We start from the raw sequence: 20,730 nt of genomic DNA, 5'->3' as shown, positions 1-20,730 counted from the left end.
GCAAAGTGCAAGGCGAGGCCTTCCAGGCCCAGGTGCACCGCAGGTGCTGACTGCGGAAGTTCTTCAGCAGACCCAGAGGTCAGGGCCAGAAGTAAAGGGAAGCCCCCAGGAGGCAGAAAGAGGCAGCTGAAAAGGAGCCCCACCATGGCAGCTTCTGCAGCACTGCCGCCTGCGGAGCCAGGTCGGACTCACGGCCCCACGCGTTACTTTTACATTAACTTTATTGAAGAGTACATGTTAATTGCAGACAAGGTGAAAGTTCAGATACAACAAAGAGATTAGGAGCCACCTAAACCCTGCCACGTGGGGTCCCTGTCGGCTGTGTGGCCGTGTGGCCATGTTCCCTGCTTCTTCCCAAACAGTACAGACTCCTGCTAGTACCCCTTCCTACACGTCTGCATGGGGCAAGAGTTTTCCATGCAAAAACAAGAACAAAAAGTGTACAATGCCATTTTTTATTCCTCTTTTGTGTTTTCCAGGTGCGGTCAAATGAAGACAGATTTGAAGATGATCGCTATTTTTTGGGTTTTCTGTCCAACTCAAAAAGGTTCAATGTTGCAATCACCAGACCCAAAGCCTTGCTGATTGTGCTGGGAAACCCGCATGTGCTAGTCAGAGTGAGTATGCAAGACAGGGGACTGAGGGAGGAGGGCTTTGGGGAAGGGCCAGGCCACCCAGAAGTGGCCGCTGAGGTGAGGGATGTGTGTGGGGCACAGGAGACATGGCTCCCTCGTATTCAACAGGACCCCTGCTTTGGTGCCTTGTTGGAATACAGCGTTACCAACGGTGTGTACACCGGCTGTGATCTGCCTCCCGAGCTGCAGGCTTTGCAGAAGTGAGTGTTCCTGCTGCTTCCTAAAGGCTGGGCTGGCTTTAGGATGGCCCGGCCCCTCCTCTGCTGGCCCTCACTCAGGACCCCCACACCCATGCCTGCCACACTGCTTCCCAGGCTCTCTGCAGCCCCTGGACTGCAGGAGCCACTCTGTCCTGATCATTCAGGGCTGGCATCAGCCTCCCCTCACACACACAGGGATAAACAAAGCACCTGGTAGGAACCCTGGGGAAGGGGGCAGGTGGAGCCAGATCCACATGCTGCTCCTCCCTGCAGCTGTGCCTAGAGGAGGTGGGTCCAGCCCCCAGTGCCAGCATCTGCCAACAGAGGAGCCGGGCCCACTGGAAGCACAGCAGCCTGTGTGCAGGGGACTGTGCACCTCATGCTATGGGCCTGAGACCCTGCCTGCCCGTGTTCCTGTTTCTGCCTGTCCTGCAAATCCTGTGGCCCCTTGTCTTGCAGCCGTGGGCATTGGTGTGGGCAGCAGCTGATCCTGCGCTGGCTGCTGACCTTGGCACACACCAGCATGTTCCTGCCATTTGGCAGTCACTGCGGCTACCTCCCCCCCAATAAATACTTTGGTGACCCCTAACCTCCTGTGCACCTGAAAATGTGCCCATCATTGATGACAGTCTCACGAGGCCTCTGCCTGCCACTGACTGCAGTCTTTGGAGCTGACCCCAGCAGCTCCATCCTGATCCAGACACGTGCCGGGCAGCAGGCCAGCCACCAGCTCTCCTCAAAGCATGCAAAGCCCCCGGGGTCTGTGGGGCTCTGCCTGGGGTTGAGGGGAGGTGGCAGCAGCATTCAGGCCTGTCCAAGACCCAGTACTTCTGGAAGGCTCAGCAGGCAGGCCTGTGCCGGGGCCTCTGCCTGTCCTGCTAGCCAAGAGCTTTTTGGTCCCTGTGCCACATGGACACCAGGCTCCCTCAGCACCTTCATGGGTGGGCGGGCTCCCTGGCGGGCCGTGCTGGGCCTGTGGGCCTTCACTCCAGAGGCACTGAGTGCAGAATCAGCAGGTCACTGAGTCCTCGTGCCCTGGCCAACAAGAGGCCAGCACAGTCGTGCCCCATGCCAGCTCTGCCACAGCCACCTCCGCCCACCCTGGGGACTGTTGCTGAGTTTGCAGCCCTTGGAGATGAGCGCTCTCCAGGTCCAGGAGGAAGCAGTGCCAGGCCGGTGCTGTGTGAGCAAGTGGGAGTCTGGCTGGCTGGCGGGTCCCTCCTGCCCTGCCAGTCCTGCAGCACCCTCCCTTCACAGGACTGCCCCGCCCAGGTCCTGGGGCAGCGGGAAGAGGCTGGTGTGGTGCCCTGGAAAGACTCACGTCCTACAAGCCTGCACCCATCCCACTGTGTCCTCCCCACAGGGACTGGCCTTGCCCAGGTGGAGCACTTAGGCCAGAAGGCCCAAGGGATGAGCCCCACAGAGGAAATGGCTGAGGCCTCCCACCCCAGGGACCAGCATGGGCAAGGTGTCCTCCCCAGGTGGAGAACAGAGAACCTTTGGGGAGACACTTAACTCCAGATAGAACTGAGGGCAGATCAGACCAGTCAGGTGGTTCTGCCCAGTCCTGCACCTCCTCCACTCAGCAGCCAGGTGGTGTCCCATGGCTGATGGTGCCATCGACCAGGAGTCACCCACACAGCAGCCAGCCCTGTCCACCCCAGGGGCAGCGCCCAGCCTCTGCACGCCTGCCTCGGGGCCTTCCTATGCCCCGCCCTCTATCTGCAGCCGCTCAGCTGCTCCCTACAGGCTCTTCTTGGCTTCATGGCCCCTGACTTTCCTTGCACCCTGTCAACATGAGTCACACACAGCCACCCGGGAGGTCTTCAGTGTTGGCTGGCATGTGAGCAAGTGAGGGCAGGAGCAGGCCCAGGCCTGACACTTAGAGGTGACCAGTCTGTCCCACAAAAGCTGGGCACGTGAGATGGATCATGGTCCCGTGTCATCAGTGATGTGGTCCCGTGTCATCAGTGATGGAACCAGCCTCTGTCCTTCCACCACCAAGCACTGAGCTAAGGTCAGTCCTGGGCCTGTGGGCTCTAGCACCTCCTCCCCAGGGGCAGTGCCCAGCACCACCCCTCACCCTCCACCCCAGAATCATCCACACAGCCAGGGCTTCACCTACACCTGCTGTGATTTCACCTGGATATTACGGTACAGGAAAAAGGCCAGGCCTTGTGGGACCACAGCTCCAGAAGACCCGTGGCCCAAGGGCAGGGGGTGTCCCGCAGACAGGGGAGACCAGCACCAGGAAGGTGGGAGTCCCTGCGAGGACTTGGTGCCCTGTGTTGAGGGCAGGACAGAGTGGGTGGGAGCCCCGGGACAGGTGGCAGGGAGGGAAGCAGGCTGCCTGGGCCAACATGGGGGTGTTAAGATCTGCACCTGGAGATCCCCAAGGAAACTTTAAAACAGCATCTCCCTGCTTGTTCTTTAAGTTAGCTGAAATGTTTTTTTCATTTTTAAAAACTGTTGGTGTCCTTCCCAGCACATGGTTTAAGTATTGCCATCTTAAGGCAGAAGAGTCAGTGGTTCGCCAGCCTCAGCGGAGGAATCAAAATGCCGCCATCACCCATGGGACGCCGGCCAGCCGTCTGCGGCAGCTCCTTGAACGCAGGCCCTAGCCAAGTCCCACAGCTTGTCCTAGTGCAAAACATGCTGGACAGCTGTGCACCACACACCTTCCTCCTCTCCTGAGCATGGAGTGGGAGCTCAGACCCACTGCCCACAGCCACAGGGGTGTGAACAGGTGAGGGTTCAGCCAGTGGGGCCAGAGTAGAAGGCACGTGGCCTGAGACAGAAGCTTGAAGGGTGGAGTGCTGCTCACCACCCCTCCCCTGCTCGGCACCTGGCTGCCTATCCAGAGAGTGGACAGCATTCCACAGTGGGGACAGAACCCCCAGCCGCCCTGGGGTTCACAGGGGAGGGCTGGAATTGCCCTGTGCTGTTCACCATTGAAAACCTGGGGGCCTGGCCTGGCCTTTCCTGCCCATGTCTTAGCTCACCTCTCCTGCTTTTTGGAGACAACATACACATACACTGAGAACGTCATTGTCATAATCTGTGAAACCCTGCGGCTGAGCATGGTAAACAAGAATTTCATCTGGATCATCCTTATAATTAATTCTAAATACACAATCAAAATGACACACATTGCCATATTTCACCAGGAACTGAACATGCAGGTGAAGGTGAACTGGAAGCGGAGCCCTCAGTGGTCTGCAGGGGCTTGTTGGCAAGCACTCATGACCTCATGGAGGGTGTTGTGTAGGGCTGCAATGAGACAGGCTGCCGTGCCATTGTTTTCCATCTTCCATCCTCATGGAGAGAAGAGCCGAGAAACCCTCTTCACCTAAATAAGAGATGGGATGAATATTTTGCTGTAGTACTCTTCCCTCAACCAGTCAGGAACCGGCTGGTCAACGCCACATGTTAACATATCCCCAAGAGAAGGGACGAGCTGCTCCCCAGTGCAGTTCCTTCCGCAGATAGGATCTGGGGAGAGCACCCTGCAGTCTGGGCTGCCTTAGTGTGAGATGCAGACATGGACCCCACTCTCCACTCCCTCATGCCTTCTCCTGGGAGGACCACAAAGCGGAGAGGCTGGGCACCAGGGGTCCCTGCAGGATCTGAGCCCCTAACCAGGGTGCCATCAAGGACCTTGGCTCTGGCTCCTACCCCACTCCCACCTAGGCCCCTCTCTGGGTATGAGGTTTCAAGGTGGCTACTGCAGTGGGTGGCAAAGACAGAGAGCTTGAGGCCCAAGTTCCAGTTTGGCCAGGTGCCCCTTTCCCAGGATTCCATGCTTCCTCTGCTAGATGTCAAGATAGTAACCATCCAGCAACTCTTAGGGACACAGGACCCCATCCACACATTTACCATTAGTTTTTACTGAGCATCTATTATGCTCTGGATGCTGCTCTAGGCCAAAACAACTTCATCCACTCTGCAACTGGCATGCCAGATCAGAGTTCCTCTGGAAATCAGCAGCCTCCCTTATGCCAGAATCATCAACCAAGATGCATAACAGAAATAGGATGCCTTTTGTGCTGAGGATGTGGCTCAAGTGGTAGCACGCTTGCCTGGCATGCGTGAGGCACTGGGTTCGATTCTCGGCACCACATAAAAATAAAGATATTGTGTCCACCTAAAACCAAAAAATATTTAAAAGAATAGGATGCCTTTTATAGATAAAAAGTGCATGATCTAGGAAATGACCTGATGAACTAATGCAGTTAGACCTTCATGTAGGAAGCATTTTGATTCTATTACATGATAGATCAAAATAAAGCAAGAGATGTACTATGTTCATGGATAGTATGACAGTACATATTTCAATTTTCCTCAATCTACACATTCAAGACAATTTCATTGTTCCAGCTAGATTTTTCAAAAACTAGATCATTCTAAAATACATATGAAAAATAAAGTCTGTGCATACCCACATCAATATTAAAAAAGAACAATGGAGATACCTGCCCACTGCAGATTAAGGTATACTACCAAGCCATCATTATACAAACAGAGGTACAGGGCCAGGCACATGGACCAAGAACACAGAGACCCATCTAGGATGCATGGCCAGTGCCTGAGAAAGGGATCTGCGAGAGGGTGCTTGCTTCCTTGGCATTGAGAAAACTAGCTCATTTTGTGGAAAACTAAGCTGCACTCCTACATGAAAGTACTCTTCCAGCTAAAGATTTATGTCAAATTGGTAACATACTCCATGGGATTTTTTGGATTGAAATTTTATGGTAGAATCATCTAAAAATCTCCAAATTACAAACTACTTCAACTGATTTGCCTCAAAACGCAAGGTTGTTTTCTAATACTTATTCTCTCTGAAGTCACTGAATGACTGAAACACTATCACTCCCCTGGACAGACACCAGATACCTTTGTGACATCAGAAAGAAAATCCCAAACTACAAGCCTTATTTAAAAAAAAAAAAAAAAAAAAAGATGGTTTTGACTCCATCAAAATTAAGGATCTCCATTCAGACCCCACGGATGATAAGGCCAACAGACAGAAGGACATGGAGGGGTCCACAGCTGGTAACAAAGGGCATGTATGGAAAGGGAAGAACTGCAAACTGCCAGGGAAAGAGGGAGTTCAGAGGCAGCTTTGAGCAGCCCAAGTGAGGACTGACTGCCCCAGTAACCAGGAGAGGACTGATGACAGCACTGAAGACCCACACCCTGCACCTGGGAGTAGATGCTAGGAAGTGTGGCAGCCCCGCCCTGGGAGTCCTCAGAGGGCTTTAGGTGACTGTGCCGGGGAGTCTGGGGTACCTGGGGGAGGGTCTTAGAAGCGGCTGACTCAGCATGGAGAAAGCGAATCTGCATTAGCCGGAGCACATCCTTCAGAGGTCAGGGTTTGGGGGGCAGAGAGGGTCGAAGGTCCAGAAACTGGCCAGGCTGGGAGAGGGTGGGAGCAGGCTGGGCACCGCACATCCCCTCCAGAACATCCCCGGGGGTGGGCCGGCTACCGGTGTGCTCACGAATGCTGGGGCTCGGGAGGCACCTACTGGATGGCTTTCTGCAGGACGTGGAAACCCCAGGCACACTACACTTACAAATGCTGAGGGAGGGGGCAGCAGCGGAAGACCTGAGCCAGAGAGTCCTGCAGGCGGCCCCGGGGCCCGAGGCTAAACCCACAAATGGGCCTGCAGTCAGTCGCTCCCGAGGGAGCAGCGGGCCTGGATGGCCCCAGATGTCGGATGAGGGTCAGAGAGGTGGCAAGGAAGCCCCAGAGCACTGGCGACAGCCGATGGCGCGGTGGGGCGGAGGTGCGGGGCTGAGGAGCCAGGGGACCCGCACCGGGTGACGTCGGACCACCGCCGTGGACCCGGAGGCCTGGAGTTGGGGGCGATGGCTGCTGCAGTGGAGGGTCGTGCGAGAGGGAAGACGCTGGGGAGGGCGCCCCAGAGTGTCCGCGTGCCGGCGCCAGCAGGGGAAGCGGAGGCCCGGCCTCCCCGCCGGTGCCCGCAAACCAGGCCGGACCGGCTCCGGGCTGGGAGCTGGAGAGCCGAGGTGGCCCGACGCGGAGCCGGGCGCGACCCGACCCCGGGGGCCCGCGGCGCAACGGTGCAGCCCAGCGCGCGTCCCCCGCCTCCGCCCGCGCGCCCCCGCCCGCGCCCAGGGCAGGGTAGCCCGGCTCGGCCCATCCCGCGGCGCAGGGGCCGGGCACCTCGACTCCGCTCTTTTGATTTAAATATTTTTTGCCAAGTCATCGCCGGCGCCGCATCTACGTGGCGGGCGGTGGGGGCGGAGCCACGCCGCGGAGTTGCCGCAGGTAAACAGCCCCCTCCCCGGCGGGAGCGGGCCGCGCGGCCCGGGCTGGAGAGCCGCCGCCGCCCCCGGGAGGGACGCAGGGCGCGGGCCGGCTGCAGCGCGGCGGCGGGGGCGGCGGCGGCCCTGCGCCCCGGCGGCCCGACCCCTCCCGCGGGGCGGCGGACCCCCGAGCCCCGCGAGGTGCCGCGTCCCCACTGACCTCCCGGTCCCGGAGCCCCGCGCCCCCGCTGCCCCGTCCCCCGGCGCCAGCTGCCGCCCCTTCCCGCGCCCACCCACTCACGCGCCAGCAGCATCCCGACGCCCCGCGCCCCCTCCCGCCGCGGGCCCGCCCGCGCCCCCCGCCCGCGCCCCGCAGGGCCGCGCCCCCGCCCCCCATGCACCACCTCCTGGAGCAGTCGGCGGACATGGCGACCGCGCTCCTGGCTGGCGAGAAGCTGCGGGAGCTGATCCTGCCGGGCGCGCAGGACGACAAGGCGGGCGCGCTGGCCGCGCTGCTGCTGCAGCTCAAGCTGGAACTGCCGTTCGACCGCGTGGTCACCATCGGCACCGTGCTCGTGCCCATCCTGCTGGTCACCCTGGTCTTCACCAAGAACTTCGCAGGTGAGGCAGCGCGGGAGGCGGCGCGTCCGCAAGTGTCCGGCGCTGGGTGCTCCCCGCGCCCCTGCACGCCCCGGCGCTCACTCCAGCCAGGCCGCACCCACCTTGCGCGGCACTGTCCAGGGCTGTCCTGAGACCCTCTCTGTTTTATTGCTGCTTTACCTTGCATGTCTTCAGCTTCAGGCCCCCGGAGGACTAGGCCTGCGCTTCACTTGCTGGGCTCAGATGTAAAAGGGACGTGGGGTCTGAGATGTTGAAGTGTCCATGTGAACACCAGAAAAGGATCTTATAGGTGTTGAGGGCAGACAGCCCTGGGAAGGGATGGTGGAGACCCCAACTGCTGGGGAGTTGGGGGGGGGGGTGTCTGTGGAGCCCTGTTCCTGGCCAGGAGGGTAGAGGAACCCGGGTCTCTCAGGTACAGGCCCAGAGAGCCTCTGTAGGTCTGCAGCAGAGGAGGCCAGGCAAGGTGCGCCACGGAGGCAACATCAGGCTGGTCCAAGTGATGGTCCAAGCTGGCTGCCCAGGGAGGAGGGAGGGACTGGTCCACTCATGGTAGAGTGGACCCATGAGATGTAAAGGTGTTACCAGCAGAACCAAGACCTGGGTATGTGCCAGGTAGTGTCAGGGGCCACAGGTCACCCTCAGAGGTGCGTAGGTGCACAGTGGGGTCTCCTACTGACGTGAGCCTCCTAGTGAAGTGATCTGGACAGAGGGCATTGGGCTAGTCCACAGGTGCTGGGGGGAGCTGCACCACCTGGGGCTGGATGGAGACAAGGAGGCCTCAGCCCAACTGTCCACGGAAGTGCCTATGGTCCACAGGGGCCAGTGTGTGACGGTGAGAGGGCTTTTAGAGTTCCTGTGCATCACTTAGGAGCTGTGTCCTCTGTGTACACTGGGCAACAGGGACAGGTGTTGCCTTTACACCTGGGTCTTCACCAACCTCTAGAAATGCCTCAGGTTTCAGGAGACCCTGACACCTGGACTCCAGACCTGGTGGTGGTCATTGTGCAGGCTGCCGAAGCCCACTCAGGTGCAGGGGGTTCTGCTGGTCTCTATCCTTGGACACTGTTGTCAAATTCCAACACTCAAGACTAGATGCTCCTGCAGGCTGGACAGGAATCCAGCACACTGAGATCCAATCGGTGTGCACACACCCACGGTGGGGCCTCAGGTCATGCCCTAGTGTTCACCGAGGCCCCGAGGGGTCTCGGGGCACAGTGTAGTAACTGTATCACAGCTGGATGTCATAAAACAACAGAAACTTATATCTCATGGTTCTGGAGACCAGAAATCCAAACTCTAGGTTGTGAGCAGGGCTGGGCTCCCTCTGAGGCTCTGGGGGAGGACACTTCCTGCCAGAGTTCCCTGCCTGTAGCTGTGGCACCCAAGCCTCTATGACTGTCCTTGCCCAGGCAACTCCACCGCATCTCTCCTGGACCAAATTTCCCCAGTGATTCAAGAACACAGTCACACACACTACTTCACAATGACTTCATCTCACTTCGGTGGCACCTGCAAAAGCTGTTTCCGCATAGTGTGCAGACATGTAGCTAGGGGGTCAGCTCCACCCATGATGGACAAGCCTCCTAGGACAGACACGGATTCAGGTGCACACGTGGGCTTGGCCTCTCTGGTGCTCTCTGCATGGGGCTCCATGTTCTGACACTGCTAAGCCCAGCTCCCCATCTCTGGGGCATCAGCACACCCCTATATCCAGCTGGGCCTGGGGCTGGCAGGCTCCAAGTGCATCCCTGACCCCAGGGCCTGCCCCTTCAGACCCTCTGCATTTGCACACAGACGCACCTGGGGACCACATGCCCTGGCCCTCCCCCCACTGCCATTCGGGGCCCACTGCAGTGTCAGGAGGGGTCCCAGGGCCTCTCCAGCACAGACAGGTAGGGTTCTGAGCAGCAGAATGTGCCCGGCCTGCGAGGTCACTCCAGGGGATGGGCCTGGGAGGGCTCTCTGAACTGCTCTTCCGCTAGTGAAGGAGCCCGTGAACCCATGTCTTCCAAGCTCGACCACAAAGCACTGGCTGTGTCTCCTGCTGGCTTTGATCAGGGTCTCACTGAACCTGAAACCATCCAGGGTCCCCAGACACATGCTAACTCCTGGGGTGAGGTGACCCCGGACAAAAGGGAAATTGTGGTACCACTCAGGTGGGAACCACATACGACCTGGGTGGACTTGGGGGGCCCCTGCCCACTCGTGGGAACTCCTGGGCTAGGTGGGGTGGAGGGTCTGGTCAGAAGCTCTGGCCTCTCTAGAGACCCCCCACTTTCTGCTCTGGACAAGAGCACCAGGAACCGGTGCCGGGGTTCTGAGATGTGACTGCCCTGAGAGGCTGTGGGGCTGCTTCTCGGCTGTGTCTGCTTCTGTCTGCCAGGACCTGAGCCTGAGGAGGCAGGCCCAGGGCCACCAGGGTGAGCCCCTGAGGCTCCCTCAGCCCTACCGGCTGGGCGTTTCAGTGGGTGGGCGTCAACCCTTCTGGCTGAGGCAAGATGCTGAGACCCATGTCCTGTGTCCCTGGTTTGTGCACCAGGGACACAGAGTAGGCCCGTGCCATGGCCTGTAGAGGTGCAGTGGAGGCAGGGCCTAGTGTGGCAGCACCTGGCCCGTGCTCATCAGCCTGGCACCATCGCCGTGCCAGGGCCTGGCCTGCCCTCCTGGGGGGTCCTGGCCCTCGGTGCAGCCCGTTCTGCTGTGTTAGGACCAGCCCTCCCTTGCCACACAGCTGCTTACCACTGGGCCGAGCTCAAGGTAGAGGTGGACTTTGGAAGACCCCACACGCCTGCCTGAAGCCCAGCTGGTGGTGGGCCAGGGCTGCCATGAAATCCCACTCTCGCGCTCCGTCCCCTCCCCAGGACTCTCTACTGGGGATGGCATAGAGTGGGGGATCAGGTGGGCAGAGCCCAGACACACTGAAAGGGGGGAGGCCAAGGGTCGCCAGATTCCTCAGATGCTGCTGAGACCCTGAGGGGAGGCCACCTGCTTTCCCTAAAACAGATGACCAGGCCCAGGTGGGCAGTGTCCTCAGTGTCTCCTGGGTGAGCCGTGCAGCCCACCCCAGGGGTGTCTTCTTCTCAGCCCTCTGACTTCCCACTCAGGAAAGGCACCAGGGATCTGCCTGGATCTAAGTGTAGGCTGCCCAGGGCCTGCGCCGGGCAGCTGGGGCCTCTCTGCCTCAGGGTCCCAGGAGGGCTGGGTCTCCAGGGTAAGCGCCCACTTACCCACTCTTTTCCGCCACCTCTGAGGGTGAGCCCTCTCCTCCCCGGTGGGGCCCCCCTTACAGGCCCAGCATCTGGGGCCTTGTTTTTGTGGGGATCAGTTCTGGGCACTCGCTCAGCTGTGGCAAGAAGGTGCTGGGTGGGCCCAAGGCCTGCTGCCGGCACAGATTAGCAGACTGGCTGGGACGTAGCCCGGCGGGGGGGCACCTGCTGGATGTGCAGGCCCTGGGTCCAACCACCAGGACTTAAAAAGAAACAAACCACAGCTGCCGCCTCAGAGTTCTGCAGTCGGGAATCTGAGTGAGGCGCAGGGGCTACGGCCACGCCCGTGGGCACGGTCCTTCCAGAGCAGGTCTGTTCCTCCGCTTCCAGCTGCTAGATGTCCAGCCAGCAGCACCTCCCTCTCTGGCACCCTTGCCGCTCCTCTAGCCCTCCCCAGCACCCTCCCCCGGGGACCTTAGGATCACACATCCCACCCAGATCCCTGTTACTCAGCCTGGGTGGTGGAGGTCTGGGCAGGACACTGTCAAGCGTGAGCCCGGGGACCGCTTCCAAGCAGTGGCCACATGGGTGTGTGCCGACTTCCCTGGGGCTGCATCAGGCACTAGGCTCCCGGGCACTGCACTGGGCCCCATGTCCCCAGGTGAGTTGAACAGCCTGGGCAGGTGCCTGGTTACCAAGCTTCTTGGGTGGGAATCCCAGTGTCCCCTCATCAGGGACAACGATGCCCGTGGCCAGGGCCCATAGAATGCTCTCCTGTAGGGAAAGGGCTGCCCAGAACTGCCTCTGTCTATGGGCTGGGCAGGCCTGTGTCTCCCCGACATCTCCCTGGCCCAGCGGGGGCCACAGGGCCCCTGGGAAACCCCAGGGGAGTCCCCTCGAGGGTCTGGCAGCTGCCTTCTAGGCTGGGCATCTGCGCCCCAGTCCCACTGCCCCACTCAGTGTCAGGTCCGTGGTAGCCCCTGCTCTGCAGGGCCACCTCACCCTGCTCTGCACACCTCCGTGAACTGCTGCACTGCAGGGAGCACAGGGTACCTCCGTAGGTGCAGGCCCCTCAGGAGGAGGGTAGCCCCAACTTCCTGTGCCGTGTGAACCTTGGGGCAGGCCTCTCACCTGCATGGTCCTGGGGAGCAGATTAGGAAATGGGCAGAGTGGCAAGTGGGGCTTGTCTCCCTTACTGCCACCGCCCAGCAGACAGGGAGGTGGTGGCAGGCTCTCCACACCTGCCCCAGAGGCACTGCACCAGCCACTCAGGGGTTGGGGGCCACCCCCATCCCAGAGCCTGTTTCCCTGTGGCCTCCCCACATGTGGTCACCACAGGTGGGTGCGTGCCCCAGGGAGAAGAATATCCACCCCTCTACAACTCCTAGGATTGGTGATAGGGACCAAAAGGGAATAAAATGATATTTTTTCAACCAAAAGAACTGATCCCTCTGCCTTTCCCTGTTTGCTTTTCTCTGAACTTTGCTTGGCTCTTGGTCTGGACCCCTGTCCTCAGGGAACTCAGGCCATGGGGACAGTCCAGGCTCCCATCTCATGAGGATGTGGTGCCAGCTGCTTCAAAGAACCCTGGCCCCCACCCCCTCTAAGCAGGGCTCCCTCTGCCCAACCCACGCCTCCCTAGAGCCCCCCACAGCTCCCCAGGACTGTCCCATAGAGTCTGTGGGCCCTGTCTTTGAAACCACCCTTGGGGGACCCACCTGGGTCCTTGCTGTGTGGACTGGAAGACACACCCCTGGTGAGAACAGTGGCAACCACGGGATCTGCACTGGGTTCTGGAGGGCTGGGGGGGCCTGCTACTGAGTGGAGGCCAGGGCTGGAGGCACCTGCAAGGCGTGGGGTCTCTGAGTCTCCCTCTGGGTGCAACTCAAAGGCTGGGCACACACAGGCTGCTGTGAGTGCAAGCCTTATAGCATGGTGGTTCTGAGCTCACCTGCCCTGGTACCTGAGGGTGCCAGTCCCATTTGTGCAGAAGAGGGCGGGAGGAGGCTGGAGCCCGGCCTGAACGCACATTGGCTAGGGGCCCTCAGGCTCAGAGCCTCAAGGGCTCCACTCCCAAGAAGCCTCAAAATCCAGAATCCCTGCATGGGCAGACCCGTGCTGTAGGCTGTACTGACATCGGGCAGACAGGCTCCTGGGGGAAAGGTGCCCTGCAGCAATGACCATGGGACTGCAGTTACAGTGGCAGGTGTGAAGTCAGGTCCCTGGCCAGGTTTGGTGGCGCACACCTACCTGTCATCTCTGCCACTCAGGAGACTGAGGCAAGAGAATCCCTCACAAATTCAAGGCCAGCCTCAGCAACTCAGTGAGACCTTGCATCAAAATTAAAGAGCTGAGGGTGTCTCTCAGGGGTCGGGTGCCCCTGGGTTCAGAACATCCCTAGTACAGAACAAAAAGGGGATGAGTCCCTCCCGGGATGCTCAGGCCACCAGCCAGGACCTGGGTTTCAGCTGAGCTGGAGTGTTGGAAGACGGCCAAGTGGTGTGGCCTGTCTTGTTCTCTTTGGGACTGTTTCCCCTTGTGCCCAGTCTCTGTGGCATTTAGAGACCAACATACATATATAGGCCAGTTCCTGGGGCTGGCATGGGCAGGGCTTAACCCTTGGCTGACCACCTTGTGGGGGTATTCAGGATAAGATGGTGATTAGAAGATGGGGAGAAGCTAGTGGGGGCGGGTCCATTGGGGCACAGCATCCCGGCACAAAGCAAGTAGCTGTGTGGGAAGGACTGTAGTACTGAGGCCAGCAGCTGGAGCAGGAGTGGGTCCCCGGTGCCCTTTGCCCCAAGCCCTTGCTCCACCAGGCCAGTCCCACCTCTGTCTCCTCTCTGCCCCCAGAGGAACCCATTTACTGTTACACCCCGCACAACTTCACTCGTGACCAGGCGCTGTACGCCCGCGGCTACTGCTGGACGGAGCTGCGGGACGCGCTGCCCGGTGTGGACGCCAGCCTGTGGCCTTCCCTGTTTGAGCACAAGTTCCTGCCCTACGCCCTGCTGGCCTTCGCCGCCATCATGTACGTGCCCGCCCTGGGCTGGGAGTTCCTCGCCTCCACTCGCCTCACCTCTGAGCTCAACTTCCTGCTGCAGGAGATTGACAACTGCTACCACCGGGCGGCCGAGGGCCGCGCGCCCAAGATCGAGAAGCAGATCCAGTCCAAGGGGCCCGGCATCACGGAGCGCGAGAAGCGCGAGATCATCGAGAACGCCGAGAAGGAGAAGAGCCCCGAGCAGAACCTGTTCGAGAAGTACCTGGAGCGCAGGGGCCGCAGCAACTTCCTGGCCAAGCTGTACCTCGCACGGCACGTGCTCATCCTGCTGCTCAGCGTGGTGCCCATCTCCTATCTGTGCACCTACTACGCCACCCAGAAGCAGAACGAGTTCACCTGCGCGCTGGGCGCCTCCCCCGATGGGCCGGCGGGGGCCGGGGGCCCTGCGGTGCGCGTCAGCTGCAAGCTGCCCTCGGTGCAGCTGCAGCGGATCATCGCGGGCGTGGACATCGTGCTGCTCTGCTTCATGAACCTCATCATCCTCGTCAACCTCATCCACCTCTTCATCTTCCGCAAGAGCAACTTCATCTTCGACAAGCTGCACAAGGTGGGCATCAAGACTCGCCGGCAGTGGCGCCGCTCCCAGTTCTGCGACATCAACATCCTGGCCATGTTCTGCAACGAGAACCGCGACCACATCAAGTCGCTGAACCGGCTGGACTTCATCACCAACGAGAGCGACCTCATGTACGACAACGTGGTGCGGCAGCTGCTGGCCGCCCTGGCCCAGTCCAACCACGACGCCACGCCCACAGTGCGCGACTCGGGCATCCAGACGGTGGACCCCAGCGCCAACCCCGCGGAGCCCGACGGCTCGGCCGAGCCTCCAGTGGTCAAGCGGCCTCGCAAGAAGATGAAGTGGATCCCCACCAGCAACCCGCTGCCACAGCCCTTCAAGGAGCAGCTGGCCATCATGCGCGTGGAGAACAGCAAAGCCGACAAGCCCAAGCCGGTGCGCAGGAAGACGGCCACAGACACGCTCATCGCGCCGCTGCTGGACGCCGGAGCTCGTGCTGCCCACCACTACAAGGGGGGCGGGGGTGACGCAGGCCCGGCCCCGCCCCCGGCCCCCGACAAGAAGCACGCCCGCCACTTCTCCCTGGATGTCCACCCCTACATCCTGGGCACCAAGAAGGCCAAGGCTGAGGCAGTGCCCGCTGCCCTGCCCGCGTCCCGGAGCCAGGAAGGCGGCTTTCTGTCCCAGGCAGAGGAGTGCGGGCTGGGCCTGGCCGAGGCACCCACCAAAGGTAGGGTACAGAGTGGTCTTGGGTGGGAGAAGGAGGGTGGACCCCCACAGAGCCCCGGACAGGGAGCCTAGGAGGGAAGCAGGTGCTGGGAGCCGGGCGAACAAGGCGAGGTTGAATAGGCTGGGTCTAAGGAGGGCGCAGGCACAGGCCTATCCGCAGCTTGGAGGACCTCCCCAGCCCCGAGAAGGCAGGCTGGGCTCAGGACTGAAGGCTGCTCTTCCCCAGTGGGCTTCAGCTCCCCTGGCCCGAGAGGTGCTTCAGGCAGATGAGGGCACCAGGTTCCTGGAGCAGGCTGCCTCTGCAGGCCTGGGCAGGAAGCTCAGGGAGGGGAGGGCCAGCCCCTCTGGGAGGCTTTGGAGCCGGGAGCCTCTCCGCAGGCCCTGGAGGGCATGGGGAGGGGCACGGCAGCTGGTGGGACTAGAGTGTGAGGTGCCTGTACACCTGGCTGTTCGCAGATGCTCCACTCCCGGAGAAGGAGGCTCCCTACCCCACGGAGCCAGCTCTGGCAGGGCTTCCCTCCGGTGGCCCGTTTCATGTCTGCTCATCCCCAGCAGCCCCTGCCACGGGCCCTCTGTCACCAGCCAGCCTGGGCAAGGCTGACCCCCTTGCCATCCTGAGCCGAAACGCCACTCACCCCCTGCTCCACATCAACACACTGTACGAGACTCGGGAGGAGGAGGAAGGGGGTCCCCATGTGCCCCCAGACATGGGCGACCTCATCACCATCCCCCCACCCCAGCAGATCCTCATCGCCACCTTCGACGAGCCAAGAACAGTTGTGAGTACTGTGGAGTTCTGAGGGCACCGGACACCCAAGCCAGTGAAAGCCCTCTGCATGAGCAAGGGATGTCCAGCCCCGAGTGGACATGGCCTCGCTCACCCAGTGCAGCCCACATCCCCAGTCTCCCATCGCATGCTGCGGGGCTCAGCACCCTCCCAGTGGGCCCGAGCTGGCACAGGTGCGTGGGCGGATTGGGCAGAAGGTGGGGTGCCGGGCTGCCAGATGAAGAGTTTATTTTTTTAGTCAGTTTTGCTGTGGACCAAGGCTGTGGCACGACAACTCGGTGCCCCCAGCCCGGATCCAACCCCGAGCAAGCCAGGAGGACACTGGGGAAGGAGGTGCCAGCTGCAGAGCCACTCCCCAGGCATCACCGGCCCAGGGCTTGCCCCTGCAGGGACCTGATGCCCTCAGGTGGGGGCCCGGGCGGCCCTGGGTCTGATCAACATGCACTTTCCTCAAAGCCTGACCTACAGTTTATTTTACTATGGCTACTGTAACTGACGAGCATATTGTCATCAGGAGACTTAGGGTGAGTTGAAAGCAGAGGGTGTGTGTGTGTGTGTGTGTGTGTGTGTGACAGTGTGAGCAGAGATGGTGTGAGCGTGGGTGCAGGTGTGGGCGAGTGACTGAGTGAGTGTGTGGGCGAGGCTGAACAGGTGTGTCTGCGGGAGTACCTGGTGCATGTGAGCAGGAGGGCAGGGCAGGCCTCCAGGGAGGGACTCCTACGCAATAACCACGCCCCTCCTGGGCCCCAGCTGCCAGTGAGGCCCATGCGGCTTTCCAGGGGAGCCCAGGCCGCGGCTGGCCCCGTCCCTATTACCTCAGCCACCGTGGCCGGTGACAGTATCAACAAGGTAGCACTGAGCATATCAATAAATATTATTCTGATAACCGCCTGTGCTGCTGCCGAGTCCGCCTCCCTGCCTCTGGCGCCACCTGCCCACCCCCAGCACAGCCTGTCAGCATCATCATGGGGGCACCTGAAGGGCCCAGAGTGTCAGGAGGGGGAGCATGGCCACTGCATTGAGGAGCATGTGGAGGGCACTCCTACAGGGTCGCCACCGGACTCAGCCCCTGGGCACAGGCACGAATCGGGGCTCCTACACTGAGGGGACCCCAGGGAAGACGACCCTAGGTCAGGTGCTTGGAAGCGGGGCCAGGGGTACTGCCCGAGGAGCGGGGCTGCAGAACCCAGGACGGCTTCTAGGAGGAGGGGCCCTTGCTGTGGGCAAGGGTGCTCACCATGTCAGGGGTCCCTGCAGGGCATCTGCCACCTCAAGCCCAGGGTTCGGTGGAACAAGGCTGGCCCCGTGGAGCCACATTCCCTGCAGGTTGGACCTGTGGGCTCCTTGGAGGCAGGTGGCCGGGGCAGAGGGGGCCAGAATCCATGGGCAGTGGGAGGTATCAGCCCCAGACTGCTGAGGTCAGAGGGCACCCGCCTGCTCCCTGGCCAAGGCCTTCTGGAGGCTCTCTAACAGGGACCTCTCTGAACAGTCCTGGACACCCAGTGTCCCCATGAGTCAGGATAGTCCACCCTCCAACTTCAGTGGCCAAGTCTGCAGCCACCACATCCCAAGCCCGGGCATGAGGGGCATGAGGACCAGGCTGGAGTCCACATTCATTTAAAACACAGGTTTTATTCTCAGAATGCTTAAAATTTTTATTACTGTTCAGTTGTGGTGAGGTCAGCAGAGCAGGAGACGCCGGCCATTGAAAGACAGTCTGTTGTTAACAGACCCCAGAGGAGGGGGCTCCCCACACCAGGCAGGGCCTCTCAGGGAAGCACCAGGGTCAGTGCAGGCAGAGGGAGCAACGGGCAGCACCCCACTGTGGCCTCCACAGGAAGGAGCAGGCAGGGCACGTAGGGGGCTTAGGATCAGCCAGTCTGAATACCTTCAGCAGGTGCTGGACACAGAGCTGTCCCTGGCTGCCCTGGGGTGACTGGGCAGGTGGGTGGTGGCCCCACATGGGCCAGCAGATAGAGGGGCGCAGGTTGGGTGCTTTGTACATGACGTCGTTGGCCAGCCCCAGAGTTAGCCAGCCCTAGGAGGGGCAGCCTGTCCAGGGCAGCCCAGCCCAGGTGTGCAGAAAACAAAAGGTGTGGCTGGTGCACCCTGTCCCCCGAGAGCCGGACACCTCCCTTGGCCTGCCTCCAGGTGGCACTCAGCGTCTCACAGTTCAGGGAGTCACCCTGTGGCCTGGGCCGCTGCCTCCAGGCTGCTGCTCCTGGAGACCAGGTCCTGGCCCCTCGGCTCAGGCCCTCCCTTCCCAGCACTTCTGCACAATGACAAGCCGCACCTGGCAGCCAGGTGACCCCAGAAAGCTCACTGGTGCTGGCCTCATTCCTGTCCCCTCACCCTCGCATGCAGAGATGTCCCCGAGTTACCTGGGAGCCCACTGATTTGGGCAGTGCCCACGAGTCCAGCTCCTGCACTTGCCTTGCATCCTGGCTAGTGAAGGGAAATGTCACGGGCCACAGAGTGTCCAGGCAGGGGCTGTGCACACCAGCCCCTGGGCTCAAGCAGAACAGAGGTGGACACAGGAGATCCTCGGCGTCTGATGGGACCAGGGCAAGGGCAGCTGTTCTGCCCACAGGTGCTCTGGGCCACAGCCTTGCAGGGCGTTTCAGAGCCAGTCCTGTCTGGGAAGAGTTCTGTGTTGTAAACCCATGGCCCTTTGTGCGAGGCTGACCTTCTGCAAGGGGAGGTGGCACCGGTCAGCGTCCTGTAGAAGTAGCCACGGCACTGTGCGTGCTGGGGATGCTGCTGCCTGCCCCCCAGAGCTGTCCTCTGGCTGTGTCCCAGTGGGCCACCCCATCTTCCCAAAATCAGATGGCCAGAGTCCTGAAGGAAAGGGTCCTGTTGGCCCCTTGGGGTCAGGAAAGACTGAGCCGAGCCTTTCCTCCAGCACTTCCTCCTCTTACCTGTGACCAGGTTCCTACTTCCATCTGGTTGGGATGATTGATCCTGCTCCACTTCAGACCAAACTCCTCTGCTTGTGCATCTGGTTGGGGACCCAGGAGGGCCTTCCCTCCCCAGACTAGCAAATAGTTTCAAGCCAAGCTCATTTCTCTTCTTAAGGGCCCAAGGGCCCCTCTGGTTTGGTACAAGCCCTGGTCACTGCTCCTAGGGCCATGTGGACCCCTCTCCCTCAGTCTCCTCCGAAGACCCTCCACAGCTCACCTCAAGAAGCCCCCCCTCTGGATGCTTGGATGAACAGAGGGAGCTTCAGCGGACAGCCACCCAGGCTGAGGGCCCACAGTGTCAGGATAGACCCGCCCCCAGCAGCATGCTGGGAGTGGCTGTGACAACACCAAAGCTGGCTGTTCTCCAAGCACAGCCCGGGACGCGGGGAGGCCCAGGCCCTGCCAGCATGGACTCCCGCTGTACTCTCCTGCTTCTGGCCTCTCAGCCATGCACGGTGTGGACTGAGCACAGGCCTCTGCGGGTGATCAGAGGGCGGTGCTAATTCCCACCACCCACCAGGGGCTAGGGTTTCAGGCACCTTCCTCTCCCCACAGGCCACCCTGTGGCTGCCACGGGGTCAGCATTGCCTTCCCCTCTTTGGTCCCCTTCCCTCCAGTCCTGAGCAGAGACAGCAGGGCAAAGGGTGCACATTTCCTCCTACTGACGAGGACGTGTTCTGGGAGAACCCCGAACCCATCCAGACAGCCAGGCCTGAGTCCCAGGCCTCTTCCCACCACGCAAGCCTAGAGCTGGGAATTTCAACACTCCAGACCCTGGTGCCTCAGGGTGACCTCGGTGGGCCTGCCAAATGAGTGGGGTGCAGCTGGTGGTCTCTGCTGGTGCTCCAAACCCACCCCTTGGTACTTGCGGCTCTCTTTTGAACTTGGCCTTGGTGGGCAGAGAGGCAGAAATGAGGATAAAGTCCAGGTGCAAGAACGCAAAGTGGGTGGAGAGGAGAACACCAGCGCCATGGCTGAGCTGGTGTCCTTCCACCAAGGGGGACCAGGTCAGGCCCTCTGGGACCCAGAAAGCTGTATGAGGGAGGAGGGTGGCCTCCTGTATGGGCAGTCTGCTGCAGGGGACCTGCCTAGTGCAGCATGGACAGCATTATCTCCCACAGTGATATAGCGCTGTGGCCACCCCCATACTCAAGACATGGGAATCTGCCACATCTACACATCACCAGGGTCAGCTCTTTAGAAGCTTTGGGCTGGGGCCTGGGAACTGGACAGGGCAACACTCCCACCTGGGGCCTGGTGGGTCATCAAACCAGGACCTGCTCTGGGCAGTCAATGACAAGCCCGCCCTGGGGCACTCAAGTGGAGAGAGGGACGCCTTCTCCCGGACCCCCTGGCCTCTTCCGCCCACTCACCAGCGCCTGGGCGGGAAGACAGGCACCCACCCGAGCAGCTGCCAGAGTCTGGGACCTGACCCCCCCACGGTCCTGATGCGGGGTGGTTGGCTTGGTCGGGGCCCCTGCTTCCGCTGTCCTGCCGGCCCATCCCTGCCTGCGCGCTGGGTCCCAAGAGGCCGGGTGGAGGCCTCGTGGGCGCGAGACCTCACCCCCGCGATCAAGTCTCTTTCCTGTCCCATTAACGGCTCACAGAACGCTTCGGTTCCAAAGTCACTGAGCCCAAGCCGTCAGGTGGACGCCCAGTGGACACTGCCCCTGTGCACAGACCTGGCAAAGGCGCCGGCTCTTCAGAGCCTGGCGAGGCCGCGCGATAAGAGAAAGGGGAC

The 20,730-nt window shown here is 60.8% G+C and overlaps 2 protein-coding genes and 1 long non-coding RNA gene across 5 annotated transcripts in view; 2 read left to right on the top strand and 1 right to left on the bottom strand.

The window, feature by feature from the left end:
* The window catches only part of Mov10l1 (Mov10 like RNA helicase 1), a 62,315-nt gene extending 60,891 nt beyond the window's left edge, over window positions 1-1,424 (top strand). Inside the window, exons 25-27 of the mRNA XM_027953146.2 lie at window positions 480-617; window positions 744-835; window positions 1,109-1,424. Of these exons, the coding sequence (XP_027808947.2) occupies window positions 480-617; window positions 744-835; window positions 1,109-1,118 (240 nt within the window). The 3' untranslated portion in view covers window positions 1,119-1,424. The remainder of the gene's footprint in view (window positions 1-479; window positions 618-743; window positions 836-1,108) is intronic.
* Window positions 204-20,705, bottom strand: LOC139705129 (uncharacterized). Its single transcript, XR_011706964.1, has 3 exons — window positions 18,411-20,705; window positions 14,012-14,611; window positions 204-4,184 (listed from the first exon to the last, which is right to left on the bottom strand). It is a non-coding gene; the product is annotated as an uncharacterized lncRNA (long non-coding RNA).
* On the top strand, window positions 7,309-16,920 carry Panx2 (pannexin 2). Of its 3 annotated transcripts, XM_027953148.2 has the most exons (4): window positions 7,309-7,726; window positions 13,786-15,243; window positions 15,699-15,900; window positions 15,986-16,111. In XM_027953148.2, exons 1-4 carry the CDS (start codon window positions 7,501-7,503, stop codon window positions 16,023-16,025), a joined length of 1,926 nt encoding a protein of 641 aa, XP_027808949.2. In that variant the 5' UTR covers window positions 7,309-7,500; the 3' UTR covers window positions 16,026-16,111. The 3 variants fall into 3 exon arrangements, with proteins under 3 accessions (XP_027808949.2, XP_071465474.1, XP_027808948.2); XM_071609373.1 differs by lacking the exon at window positions 15,699-15,900 and having other exon boundaries at window positions 15,986-16,920; XM_027953147.2 differs by having other exon boundaries at window positions 15,699-16,133.
* Window positions 20,706-20,730: the final 25 nt, after the last annotated feature.

This window comes from Marmota flaviventris, chromosome 3 (assembly GCF_047511675.1).
Source record: "Marmota flaviventris isolate mMarFla1 chromosome 3, mMarFla1.hap1, whole genome shotgun sequence".
Lineage (NCBI taxonomy): Eukaryota > Metazoa > Chordata > Mammalia > Rodentia > Sciuridae > Marmota > Marmota flaviventris.
Note: the sequence above shows the minus strand (reverse complement) of the source record. Positions and strands in the feature narration are given on the sequence as shown.

Excerpts from the sequence above, each read along its gene's own strand:
- Panx2 (XM_071609373.1), top strand. The coding sequence starts at position 7,501 with ATGCACCACCTCCTGGAGCAGTCGGCGGACATGGCGACCGCGCTCCTG. Across the intron at positions 7,727-13,785 it reads CTTCACCAAGAACTTCGCAG|AGGAACCCATTTACTGTTAC; the intron begins GTGAGGCAGCGC and ends CTCTGCCCCCAG. Across the intron at positions 15,244-15,985 it reads GGCCGAGGCACCCACCAAAG|ATCCTCATCGCCACCTTCGA; the intron begins GTAGGGTACAGA and ends CCACCCCAGCAG.